Below are 13,666 nucleotides of genomic sequence, written 5' to 3' on the forward strand. Positions count from 1 at the left end.
AAGATATCGCTTCGTATCAGTGAGTTTGAGGGATTTTCAATCAGAATTATTTTATACTGTGGAAAAATTTGTGTTGCTTTGATTTTATAAGACGTGTGTGACAAAATTATTTTTATTTTAATTTTCATATTATCTTTTAGAAAATAAATTATAAAATAAGATAAATTGAAATATATATATAAGGGAAAACGTGCTAAATCATACCTCTACTGTTTTTCTTAAACAGAGTTAAGTATAAGAGTCATTTTTTTTTTGACAGTTTTTTCAGTTTTAGTATTTACCTTAGGAGGATTGAGCATTCTTTCTCCTATATATATATGTAGGGGGAGGGGGAAGGAGAGTGAAGGGGGGAAAGAGATGAGTTGTAGATAGATAATGTGTTTTGCGATGAATAATTCACAAATGTCATAATTAACAGCAATTACAATAATTTCCTTGGAAATCTATAGATTTATCTCTAATATGAATGTTTTTGCCTGTATCCTTTTCTATTCTTATTATAATCACCTTATTTAATCGTTCATCAGCGTACGCGCGTCATCAATTGTACGTTAATTATGCTCAATGAATTATCTAAACATCTACTTTGACTCACGCGCAATGTCTTCATTTTTTCATTCCGCTTCAAGAATATTAGATCAGCTTTAAAAAGAAATCGGTTATAAATAGAGTTAGAAATATTCGATCGGTTTGAAAAAAAATCTTGCGTATTTATTGAAAGATGACACGCGATGAATAGTTTAAAAAAAAAAAAAAAAAAGAAACCGTTACGTTTAGCTTGCTTCATTTGCTGATGTCTCATTCATCGTGCGGTGGTCAACTAACATGCACGCGAGTAAATCGCATATAAATCGCGCTCAACAATGAGTCACCTCAGCACGATTGCACATATACGCACGCAGATACACACGCTCGTACGTTAATCACGATCGACCGCAATGTCTTTCCGCACGAAACTTTCCGTGAAATTGAGCCGGGAAGCTAAAGCGCGCAGGGAATCGGCGATTCGCTCGCGCGCGCGCACAGCGCTTTTCCAACAATATATGCTCTCCTCTTGCGCTTTTCCACGGTGCATGCTGCGCACACATACGGTTGTTTAGAAGTCATTAGGACTCGTTACGTTATTCGCGGCAAATCGCTTCTACTTATCGGCTAATTACGCGCTCGGCCATAAGTGAGCCGCGGTAAGTACACGCTAACGTTGACGGAGCGTGCGCCTCTCGATCTTTAATATCGGGGTGCTTAGCTCGGCTCGTGGAAAGTGCATTTTAATCGCAATACCAAACGAGACCCGGCGCGCTTGTGCCATTCGTAACGCGCGTCAAGATTTATTCCCTCGGACGCACAATTTATGCTAATTCCTCCGCGGAAAATTAGCAACGCATTGTTTTTTCTTATCTACATTTTTTATTATTTACATTCATTACTTCTTCAAATATTTGTTATTTTTTTAATGCGATATAAAACATGTAAATTTTAATAATTTTGTTATGTATAAAGATCTTACTTATCTGAACATTATTCTGGATAATTTAATAAAGATAACACTTTTTCTCATCTAAGATGCAGATATAGATAATACATATTTTTATTATTTATACATATAAAGATAAGATACCGTCAAAATTTATTCTCAACAAATTATAATTTAATAAATTTTATTATTTGTCTACTCAAGAGGGACAAAAGTAAAATCATTTGTTTTTAGTCTGACCTGAATCTGACGCTTGTAAAATTATAACGAGATGCTGAAGATAAAACTTAAGATTGCGTCGAGCATATGACGTGCAAAGAAAACAACTTTTTTGACCGACTCAACATTTTCAAGACGAGTCACACAGAAGGTCGAGAAAAATAGCGAAATTTCAGTTGGTAGCTTGTTTGCTTTTAAAGTCGCCATTCGTCTTTTTGCGCGTGTATGTGCGCTTTTACGATCCTCCTATATATACGTTGTTTCACCTTTTGCAAGTCTCGCAGGAGAATGAAGACCTACCCTGGGGACGTGACTCATAATTTTGAAGCGTTATTATACGATAGCTCGCTCTTTTTGCTGTTGAGTCTTACCACTAGACTTTCATGTTTTCCGCATTGTCGCGTAATTCGATGTACTCTCTTGTGCAATTAGCAGAGAAAAAAATATAAAGACTAGAGAACGTTGAAAAAATAACAGAATATTCTCGTTGACGAAAATTCGCATTTAATAAACACGACATTACTCTCGAGTAAGCTTGTAAGGTTGTAACGATAGATTCGCTATTCGATATCTTTTCACCATGTAATAGCCAAACGTGGCCAAAGCTAACGAGAGGTAGGCAGAAACTCATTTGAACTTGAAATTACACTGCAGGTATATAGTTATAACTGTAGGTTTAAGAATTGATGATTTATCTGTCGAGCAACATGAGTTTCTCGAATATACGAAACCGCAATTGCTCTAATGCTCGTTTCCAAAGAAAAGGTAAAAGAAATTAGGCCGTTCGCGACGCGATTCTCTTATACCCTCTAAGAGATTTACTTGGCTGTGAAAGATCTTCAAAGTGCAATTTAAACGAAACGAAACTACGCCGGGACGAAAAACACACTGGGCCTCGACAAAGAGGGATGCTTGGATGAATCCTTCACACGGTTTTGTGCTCGTTATATACCATCAAGTATTACCGTAAACGCGCACAGCGGTATTTTACCTACGCGTCTATAGCCACAGAGAGAAACGATAACTTGGCGTCCGTCAAGAATGCAAATGCAGGATTATCTCTAACGGGATAACGGTGCCAAAATGCACCGCGAATGACTAATGACAGCGAAACACACATCCCCGCGTGATAAGAGCTCACGTAAATTGAAATTCTGAAAATGAAAGAGAAGAGTCATTTACATTTTACACTCGGGCGACAATCCCTAAGATTAATGATAATGTATGAGCGATAAATCTGATGCAAAAACGAACGCACATTTTTGTTAACTCGAACAAGCGAGGTTGGGGCAAGCAAGGTTAGAGTAATCAAGGTTAGGGCTGGGATCAAGTTTAATATGTACTTAAAGGGATCCTAAATGCCTTTCTGTTTCATCGAGAAAATTCATCATTCATCCTTTTCTTTTTATTGGTTGAATAAAATAATAAATGCTTTTTAGAACAAACAAATTGTTTTGTTTTTAACATCAAACATTAGTTAATAGTTTCTTTATTCTATTCAACCAATAAAAAGAAAAGGAAAAGGATGTGTTATCGAAAAAACAGGGCAACCTTTAGGACCCCCTTTAATCATCCCAAATGCTCAAGTTCAGATAGGCATGAAAACTTTCATGTTCGAGACGACCGGATTGCGTCGTCACAATGTGCGATGACATTTCATGTTACATATACGTCACGAGCGTAAGAGAATTAGCTTCTCTTTCTTTCTCTTTCTCCAGGGAGTCTTCTGTGCTTCTGCGCCGCCGGAAGAGCGGACTTCCCACGCCTCTGGCAAACCGCTTCATAACGGATCGCCTTAATTTCGCGGATACTTTTCTGTCGCATATAAATCCCGCGATCGCGTTCTTGCGTCACGCGCCGCATTTCGTGCCGCGCGAGATTTCACGAAATATCGGCTAGAAAAACGGGGCTAATCGGGTGACGCGATAACGGTCAGGCCGTACCCACCCTCTTTGGTAACGACGTATTTGCATGCACGTTTTGTCGACGTCCCTCTCGCCCGACGTCCCCCACCTGGGTATATAATCACCTGATTAACTCTTTTATCCCGCGGGATGCTTAACTGACGCGGTTTAATTAACGCGCGCGTTCTCATTCAAAATGGGGATCGTTTGTTTTTCGGTAATTTCGCCAAGGATGGTAATTTGCGACTCTCTGCGCTTTTTATCACGGGCTTATCGAACTAATTCAGCAATTTATTTACTCAGTATTTGACGCAGAGGAAGTATTTTATGCAAAGAAAGGAGGAGAAATATAATAAACGTGCAATTAAAACATAAATTCCGTTCTTCTTTTTAAACTATATTTAGAAAGATTACATCATTAAGTTTCAATCGCGTCTAATGAAGTGTTTTATACCTCATCTTAATATGCTGAATATAGAAAAAGCATGTCAAGAATAAAGAACAGTAATAATACAATTTACGAAATTTATTATTGCATATAAATATCGTAGAGAAATAAAAAGAGAATCCTATGTGTATATAACTGTACAATAATTATTCTGACTGTCATCTGCGATTTTGGACAAAGTGACGCATGATTATCAATTGTGAAACATGTGTCTCGTAATCATTGAAGCAAATAATAATTTTAAAATATGTTACCCTTTCTCTCTATCTCTCTTTCTTTCGGTCTCCGTGTCGCCATTATTATTACAAAGCGACCCAACGGCTTCGGCGCATTAGTGTCGCATGGGCATGTAACCGCAAAAGCAACGAACAGACCCAACCACTATTATAAATGCATTAACTCTCCCCTTAGTTTCGCCCTCTTCTTCTTACCGACGTGCCATTTTTTTGCCTCTATGACTGTTCCAGCTGGATGTTTCTGATATTCGTATCTGCCGAATCACATTTATCGCTCTTCGATAGGCTAATTGTTCTATTGTTGTACTCAAGCTTAATAAAAAGCAGTGCTCTTGTTAAGGACATGTAGTTCTTTTTGTTTTTTCGTTATTAAGTATTAAAATATGTAGTCGTGTGTACATGAAAGAAGACTCGTAGAAAGAATAATAATAATAAATTGCCTCAATCATCGCGAGAGGAATTTTCGAGTTGATTGGTGATGGGACTCGTATCTTTTGTTAGGGTTTTGCGTAAGTAACCCCAAAATCTCCAAACAACATGATTTTGCCTCTATGACTGTTCCAGCTGGATGTTTCTGATATTCGTATTCGCCGAATCACATTTATCGCTCTTCGATAGGCTAATTGTCCTATTGTTGTACTCAAGCTTAATAAAAAGCAGTGCTCTTGTTAAGGATATGTAGTTCTTTTTGTTTTTTCGTTATTAAGTATTAAAATATGTAGTCGTGTGTACACGAAAGAAGACTCGTAGAAAGAATAATAATAATAAATTGCCTCAATCATCGCGAGAGGAATTTTCGAGTCGATTGGTGATGGGACTCATATCTTTCGTTAGGGTATTGCGTAAGTAACCCCAAAATCTCCAAACAACATGTCACTTTGACACTCGACGATGACGAGCGAGGGAAGGCGTTACTTGGGACGAGGTGATCGATTCTCAGGAGTTTGTCGCTGGAAGGAAGGATGGGAACTTTTTTCACCACGATCCAAAGAGTTGCCATCATTAGGATATAGGGATAGGAGCGCGATGGAAGCAATCGTTACACTTTCTTCGCCTCACACACACACACAAATACACTCACAAATACTTTCTCACTCTCTTCTTTCCTATTTACAACTCTCTTCTCATCCTTTTTTCATTTTAGTAGAGCAAGATCAAACAGCACCCTCGAGCACCTCAGGAACGATAAATCAATGATTCTTCTTCGCTCTCCTTTCTTCCCTGGGAGTCCCCGGTCTTACTTCCGGCCCTCTAGCTTCTAGCAGATAACCATAAAAAGCCAACGGGCAATTAAGGGTGTTTTAGAGTGGCTGCACTTGAAAATCACCGGACAACCCCAGCCGAAAGTGGGGGAATTAAAAAACATTACTCATCATATAATCGCACGAGCGGTTCTCGGTGCTGTCTGCATCGTTGCACACATTCTCCCTCTTTCTCTTTCTCTCTCTCTCTCTCTCTCTCTGAATCTCGCGCTTGGACACGCTCGTCCTTCTTTCACCTCCGACGTGCCGGCAGAAAAATGAGAAATGATCGTGGCTCGATTCAGAGGTGCCTGTTTAAAATTCATGAACGATTTTACTGCAACCCGTCACAAAAGGGCGAACAGGGTTATATCGAGGGAGGGAAGAAAGAAAGAGAGAGAGAGAGAGAGAAAGATCGTGTGGCCCACATTTGGCAACTATACATCAGTGCGGAGAATCGCCGAGGGGAAAAAGGGCAGACTCGCGCGAAATATATTAATTGTCGAATTTTCCGTGCAAGTTGCATATCCGTTAGAGCCGCTTTGTCCTTTGCCAGGCGCGAATCTCTTGATTATTAATTACTACGGCCACCCAAATGCGTCCCATGCTTCTCCTCTCTCTCTCTCTCCTCGCTGTTGCTATTACCCTGTAACATTCGCGACCGCGTTTCGAAGGTACGACCTTTTTCATTTTTTATTGCGACCACGGTTTTAACAAAAAAAAAAACATGCGAAACAAATGTATATACCGGCGGCGGCGATGGCGCCCGTTAATTATCGCCTGAATTTCGTTAGCGCGAATCGTCGAATTTTTATCGAGGCACAATTGGGAGACGGTTTGATTTATTATCACGAATAAAAGCGACTCCCGAGGAGGGATCTCGGAATCTCGTGAGCGATATGTCGACGAGAGAAGACTGTAACATTCGATTCGGAGATCTTTTTTAATATATTAAATAAAATTCCAATAATTATTTATCGATCAATTCTTGCGAAAAAATGCTGATTGTTTTAATTGAGTTTCTCTCAACAATTATACCAAGATAATTTTCATATTGACAGCTTTTTCGCATCTTCAATTCAAATCGAGATATTTAGATACAACTGCGCAGAGGAAATTGTTTGCGAATATTCAAAGAGTCTCGTCTCATCCATCAAGAGTCACGTTATTGCGATAGCGCATTTGTATCATAATTACGGCTGAATTTGTCGAGCTAAGAGAACCAACAAGGGGAGCATACACATTTTTTTTCGTTGGAGAAATAGGCAAAAACTACTTGCACTTATCGAGCAAGAATGTCGGATGTAATTCACGCCTCACTGCCACGGAAGGGTTGTAATTTTCTTGATATTATTCATGAACATTATGATAGGTTGGCTCATGTAATATAATAGACCTTCATAGCCGTTTTCTTTTTGCGTACATTTTTCTCTGTCTTATCCACCGTATTTCGTATTAAGCCGCTCAATGCGGCACTTTAATATATTTCTCTCTTATAAAGGGCAAGTTGTTCCCCTAATCGCGTGAGCACGCGTTCGCCATATCGCGTTTATCAAAAAAATTAATAACGTTTTTGATTTTGTACGAAGGTTACAAGAGTTTGATAATATACATATTCATGTAATCTGAAACTTAATTTTTATTTCGATCTCAACGTTTTCCTCCTTCGTTTCTTGCAATATATTTTCAACAACATCGAAAGGAATTAAAGAATGCGTTTGACAATTAAGATTTCGTTATGAAATTGTCACATAAAAAATTATTCTCAAATATTTAAAAAAATATATAATGCGTCTCTCTCTCTCTCTCTCCCCATTTTTAAAAACATACAGTTTTTTATCGCTAATTAGAAATATGAATAAAGTATAATCTCCATGATTTTTGCAATTATAATTTAGAGTTAATTCTCATTTATTTTAAATTTATCTAAATTTATTAAAAATGTTAATTTTTAAAAATTTGATGTTTTATAAATAAATATTTAGAATATTCTCAATTTCACAATCACTCGTGCATTATTTTTGTACACGCTCATTCGAAATATTTCTCTTTTCGTCTCACATTTTCTTCACATACGTTACGTTCTTTCCTTAATATTCAACTGCTTCTGTTCCATGCACGCCACTCAAAGGTTCCGTTAGGCATAATCTTTTTCACTGCACAGTGTTAGGCGATCGATTGTTAGCTCGCGCCTCGATTTTGCGGAAAGTATCGTGATTTTCGCAGTATGATTCGCAGTATTACGAGCAATAATGGTTTAGTTAATGCAGCCTTCGGGAATTTTGCTCTCCCTGGTTCATGCATTCTATCGCGTTCGTTTCGTCCTCCCGTATCAACCCTCGGCCTGTTGATATATCTCTGTCTCGCGCGCGTCTAAGGGCGATTTTACGTTCGCAGGTGCGGCACAAATATATATACGTATGTATGTATTAACGTGTCTATGTGCGTGCGTGCCATGATACGCGATGATTAGGCACTGAAACTCCACGGGCTATTTGTTAGTATAATAAGCTCCCGGTAGTGTGGCCAACGTAACCACTTGGCGGCACGCCACCCCGTTTTAGCGTAATTGTCCCAGATCGAGATTTACATACGTGGAGGAGGAGAAGGAGGAGAGCAAAGTGAGGGCGAGCCCTGGTCCCGGGGAGAAATTGCAGAAAGCCCGTGATTGCTTTAGGTGGTGGTGGCCTCGAAAACCCAGTTGGATCCTTATATGCGGCCAACCTCGCGGGCTATACGAACGAATACTCGGAACGGATCTTATCGTTGACCGTTAGAATCTGGAAAAGTACCGTGGAACTACGCTATGCTCGCACGTGTTTCCGGCGATCAAGCCCCTATCACGACTCGCACGGGTTTGACATTGGTCGGGCCTTAGATCTATTTTACTGATATTATACATTATATGGAAATAACGATCGCTTGGAGCAATGTGTAAATATTTTTAATCGTCAACATGTAAATCCATTTTCGAGAAAATCGACATATGTTGCTATATGATTACAAATTCAATATTCAAATTTATTTTTAAATAATTAGAACTATATCTCTTACTATAATAATTTTTACAACACACACATATGAAAATGGTCAAATTCTCTCATATTAATTGATATTATACATTATATGGAAATAACGATCGCTTGGAGCAATGTGTAAATATTTTTAATCGACAACGTGTAAATCCATTTTCGAGAAAATCGACATATGTTGCTATATGATTACAAATTCAATATTCAAATTTATTTTTAAATAATTAGAACTATATCTCTTACTATAATAATTTTTACAACACACACATATGAAAATGGTCAAATTCTCTCATATTAATTGATATTATACATTATATGGAAATAACGATCGCTTGGAGCAATGTGTAAATATTTTTAATCGACAACATGTAAATCCATTTTCGAGAAAATCGACATATGTTGCTATATGATTACAAATTCAATATTTAAATTTATTTTTAAATAATTAGAACTATATCTCTTACTATAATAATTTTTACAACACACACATATGAAAATGGTCAAATTCTCTCATATTAACTGATATTATACATTATATGGAAATAACGATCGCTTGGAGCAATGTGTAAATATTTTTAATCGACAACATGTAAATCCATTTTCGAGAAAATCGACATATGTTGCTATATGATTACAAATTCAATATTTAAATTTATTTTTAAATAATTAGAATTATATCTCTTACTATAATAATTTTTACAACACACACATATGAAAATGGTCAAATTCTCTCATACACATTAACACACAGAAATGATGCGTCCTTATTTAAAAGGACTTTCCCTTACTCAAAAAGCCTTCCCGCGCAAAGAAATTATTATTCATCCATCCACTTCCTTTGTACTTTCAGGACGAAATGGAAGCGACAAACGATCGTCGGCTTCGAGATCATGGCTGAGAACAATTTTGCCGTCGCTGCCTTCCAGCAGTTGTACGGCAGCGGCGCCGCGACCATCCCCACTCATCCAGCCGCAGGACGTTACTGGCAGTACGCTCCTAGCGCGCACACCTTGCCCGCGAACGGATTCTTCTATCAGCAAGCGTCGGCGGCGGCGACTCTGCAGAAACCGCTCCCCTATCGCCTGTATCCGCCCACGATGATTCTGGCCGGGCCTAGCAATCCCCTCGGTTCCTTGACAGCGAGTTCCAGCCTCTCGTCCTTAAGCAACTATTACAGGGACAGCCCGGAGGTGGCCGACGGCCGAGAGTCGACGAGAAAGAGGGACAGGAGCAAAAGCCCGGAGTCGAGGGACCGATCGCCGACCAGGAAGCAGACAAGACTGTATCCGTTGTCGATGATGCAGGCAGGTCCTAGCAATCCTCTCGGCACCCTCACGGCAACCTCCAATCTCCCCAACATGAACAACTATTACAGGGGCAGCCCGGAGGAGTTGGTGGAGGGCAGAGAGAACGTGGATAGGTCGAGGAAGCAAGAGAGGAGCAAGAGCCCGGACTCTAGGGACAGATCACCCCTAAGAAAGGACGCCAGAGCTTATCCTCCCGCTATGATCCAAGCGGGTCCTAGCAATCCGCTCGGCTCCCTCGCGGCCGGTTCGAATTTATCGAATCTGAACAACTATTACCGAGACAGCCCGGAGATAATGGATGGGAGAGAAGGTATGAACCGGTCGCGGCAACGAGACAGAAGCCAGAGCCAGGACAGATCGCCCGTCCAAAGGGAGGATAGTCCTCGGAGCGTGAGGGCTGATAGCGATGACGAGAGCATACACGATATCTAGGACACGGAGATCTCCAATATCGCTGATGACGCGTCGAAAGTATTGCACGAAGAACGACGAGTGCATTCTGCGGAAGAATTAGGAAACGAAGCAAAGGACTCTGAAAGGATCATTTGGGAATAGATGAGAAGAGTCGAGTGTGATTGAAAATTGCGTGACTCGAGCAGCTAATGAGAACTCTAAAGAGTCTGAAAGAAATGACTGATGCATATACTTATTACGGGCAGTTAACACAAAAAAGTAAAGTCAATTTCGTTCAGTGAATCTCGAATGAAATCGCTCAAATTTTAGCAGTTAACAGATGGTAAATGAAAATTGAGGTAAAAGATATAATCAAATCAATTTCTGGATTCTGGAAGATAGGTGAATTCAACACAAGCATGTGTATATATTCTTGAGAATTTTTGCAGCTAGCCATCCCCAAATCGCGCAGCTGTTACGACTTACAATCAAATGCAACATAACGAGACTGTTTGAAGAAAAACATCGATATATATATATATGTATTAAAAAAGCTTAAAGGGAGAGACTATATGTGTGTAGAAATTATTCGACATCATTATAAAATTTGGAAGAAGGCAATACTTACATCCGAGGAAGATCTGGATTCGCGAAGCAAAATTCGACGAAATTAGATGCAAACAAAACGCACAGCGGTCGATTATTTTGTGAGGTAGAACAGGAAGTGACATGGCACGGGACGTCCGGGATTTTGTAGATAATGAGAACGAGCAGGAAATATCGTGCGGTTAACCGAACTTCGTGATTTGAGCGTTTAGTGAATGACGGGTTACTGTGAAACAATACGTATTCAAAGTCGATGTGCGCGATCAACGTGTAGAACGAACGAGAGTAAAAATCCCCCGAAATGTTGTCCTTCGGACAAATGAGGAGACTCATTATGCTCGTTCATTATATATGTTTGTTCATTATTTTATTTCTGCTCCTTTGTATGGAATATACGCTCATCGCGGGGTTTTAAAATGTATTTATTTTCCAATACTTTTACAAAGTGAAATTATTTATGTTTACACGTTTTATTTCGATCACAATTATCGTTGATTATACTGTGATAATTATTATTTAATTCGGAGATATATATATATATATATATATTGATTAATTTTATTGCAAAGTGTTATTCTCTCTTTAAAATGTTCATAATTAGGTTACATATTCCCGTCGCCATAATTAATACCGATGTTTTAGACGTCAATCCATTATTTCCAAGTTTCCTTGCGAAATATTGTAAGGCACAGAGTTTAGTACAAGCAAATACTATATATACCATCGTCAAAATCACATTGTTTCGCTGTGCGAAAAATCTGTGCTTGTACTAAAAATATAATTATCTGATTTGTTTCATAATTTTTAATTAAATTCCAAAGTCTCATCTGATAATGAGAATAAAAAAGGACCCCATCCACCTGCAAAAAAACCGATCGATGTTTACAATCGCACGACGAAATTTGACTTTACAATCTACCGGGTTATTCCAAATCAAACGTTATTATCGCGACAGAATTAACGTGATTCGTTTATATAGCGACGATTTATAGCAGAGAACTCCATATCGGGTTAGAGAATCCAGGTCGGGTTTCGTTGGACGGTTTCGTGCGTCGAGGACGGTTATAGTCGCGCCAGGAAACGAGCCAATCGCGGACGAACGCAAATCTACAATTAATATGACATTAGAGGGGACCTGGCCGCGGGGGAAGAAATCTAAAATGACACGAAATTACACGCGGTCGCCGTGAACGACAAAAAAAAACGGGACATGGAGGGGGCGGCATTGAATGAGGGAGCGGCGAGAGGGCGTCTTAACTGTTCAAATAACCGACGTGTTCCCGTGTCGGCGAAGCGAAACCAGCATTTTGCCCCGTCGTTTCTTCCTCAAGAAACAAGCCCGGGAATCAGGCCCGGCTAATTAATATCGACGAGACGAGCTGAGATGTGAGCGATGGCGACGGTCCCGAAAATTGCACGACAGCGCCGCGACCGGTGATTTGCGAAAGATGAAGTTAGGGTTAGGTTAGATTAAGGCAGACACTTTACGGGAGCATCTTGGAAGAATAGATCGATACTTATTTCAGTGAGTACATATCGATCTCGATTTGTGAGAAGCGAAACGTATATTTTACACACGACATGGACAAAAGAAACCTCGTTAAGTCGCTGTTGTCAGTTAAACGTCACAGTGATACACAGTGGTTTGCACGATAAACGACGATGACGATGCGATGTTTGAGTCAAACGACAATTACACGTTTCGCTCCGTGAAACAATTGCACGCAAAATAACATCCTTCTTTAGGGTCATCTATTTCGAATCTCACACTGAAAATTGCTAGGATTTTCCAGGAAACTAATTTGTCAAAACCGACAATGAATTGCAACTGGCATATGCAACAAATTAAAAATGAAACTTTGTATCTCTGAGAAACAGATCATTTTAGACAATTTTTGTTGATTGAATTAAATTGATCAGAGATTATTAGATGTTACGATTTTTTTTTTATATCGATCAGTTCATTTGACACAAATAAATCGCAACTTTGTATTCGCGAGAGCGAATTGCGTCGCGTTCTGTTTTGTAAATATAACTGAAAGTATGATCTATACATGTGTGAAAGAGAAATACGGTGGGAGTTGTAAATATAAAGAAAAAAAATTAATCGTGGACATAAACTACCGAGTGAATCGAGATAGAAAGATTCCGCCGTGGAACTTTTGAGCCAAGGTAATGAGAGATACGAGATATTTCAAAGTATTTTTCAGATTTCAATATAGAACGTAGCGGAAAGAATGCGAGATGACGTTTTCGAGATGTCGGACGTCGCATCACATAATCGCGCGCGTTCGATGTTTCGATGACACAGCGCGTTCGATAAAGAACATACCAGTATTATAAATGTATAAAATTAGGTTGTACGCGCGAAAAAAGAGAGATATCGCCGTATAAGAAGATACGAGAAGATGCGTCGTCGAAAATCCGATGAAATCGCACGGCGCATCTAAGTAGTTAACTAACGCAGCAAAAAAGTACTTATATAGTATGTGAATCATGCTTTGTAAAATAATGTCTGTATAGCGAGAATTATTATATGGAAAATATATTATACTAAATTTAAATGTGTTCTGTGTCTCCTTCTTTCAGAGTCATCATTACTCCAGAACTGCGTTTTCCTTTGCGTTGTCACTTTCGTGACTCGATCGACTTGCGTTTATTTTGATTAACATATTAATCTCTTATGGATTTTTTGCAACATAATGACTGAAAAACATTCTTTTTTTTATAATAATATAAAAAAGCTACTAACTTGAATTTAGAGTTTCCGAAAGCTACTATATATTTTTCGATTTTTTCATCCATC

At 38.9% G+C, this 13,666-nt stretch overlaps 1 protein-coding gene across 1 annotated transcript in view; it reads left to right on the forward strand.

The window, feature by feature from the left end:
• LOC114937149 (uncharacterized) overlaps window positions 1-13,424 on the forward strand; it is a 35,064-nt gene extending 21,640 nt beyond the window's left edge. Inside the window, exon 3 of the mRNA XM_029310559.2 lies at window positions 9,405-13,424. Within this exon, the coding sequence (XP_029166392.1) occupies window positions 9,405-10,293 (889 nt within the window). The 3' untranslated portion in view covers window positions 10,294-13,424. The remainder of the gene's footprint in view (window positions 1-9,404) is intronic.
• Window positions 13,425-13,666: the final 242 nt, after the last annotated feature.

This window comes from Nylanderia fulva, unplaced genomic scaffold, assembly GCF_048542155.1.
Source record: "Nylanderia fulva isolate GAGA-0341 unplaced genomic scaffold, ASM4854215v1 Scaffold2, whole genome shotgun sequence".
Taxonomy (NCBI): Eukaryota; Metazoa; Arthropoda; class Insecta; order Hymenoptera; family Formicidae; genus Nylanderia; species Nylanderia fulva.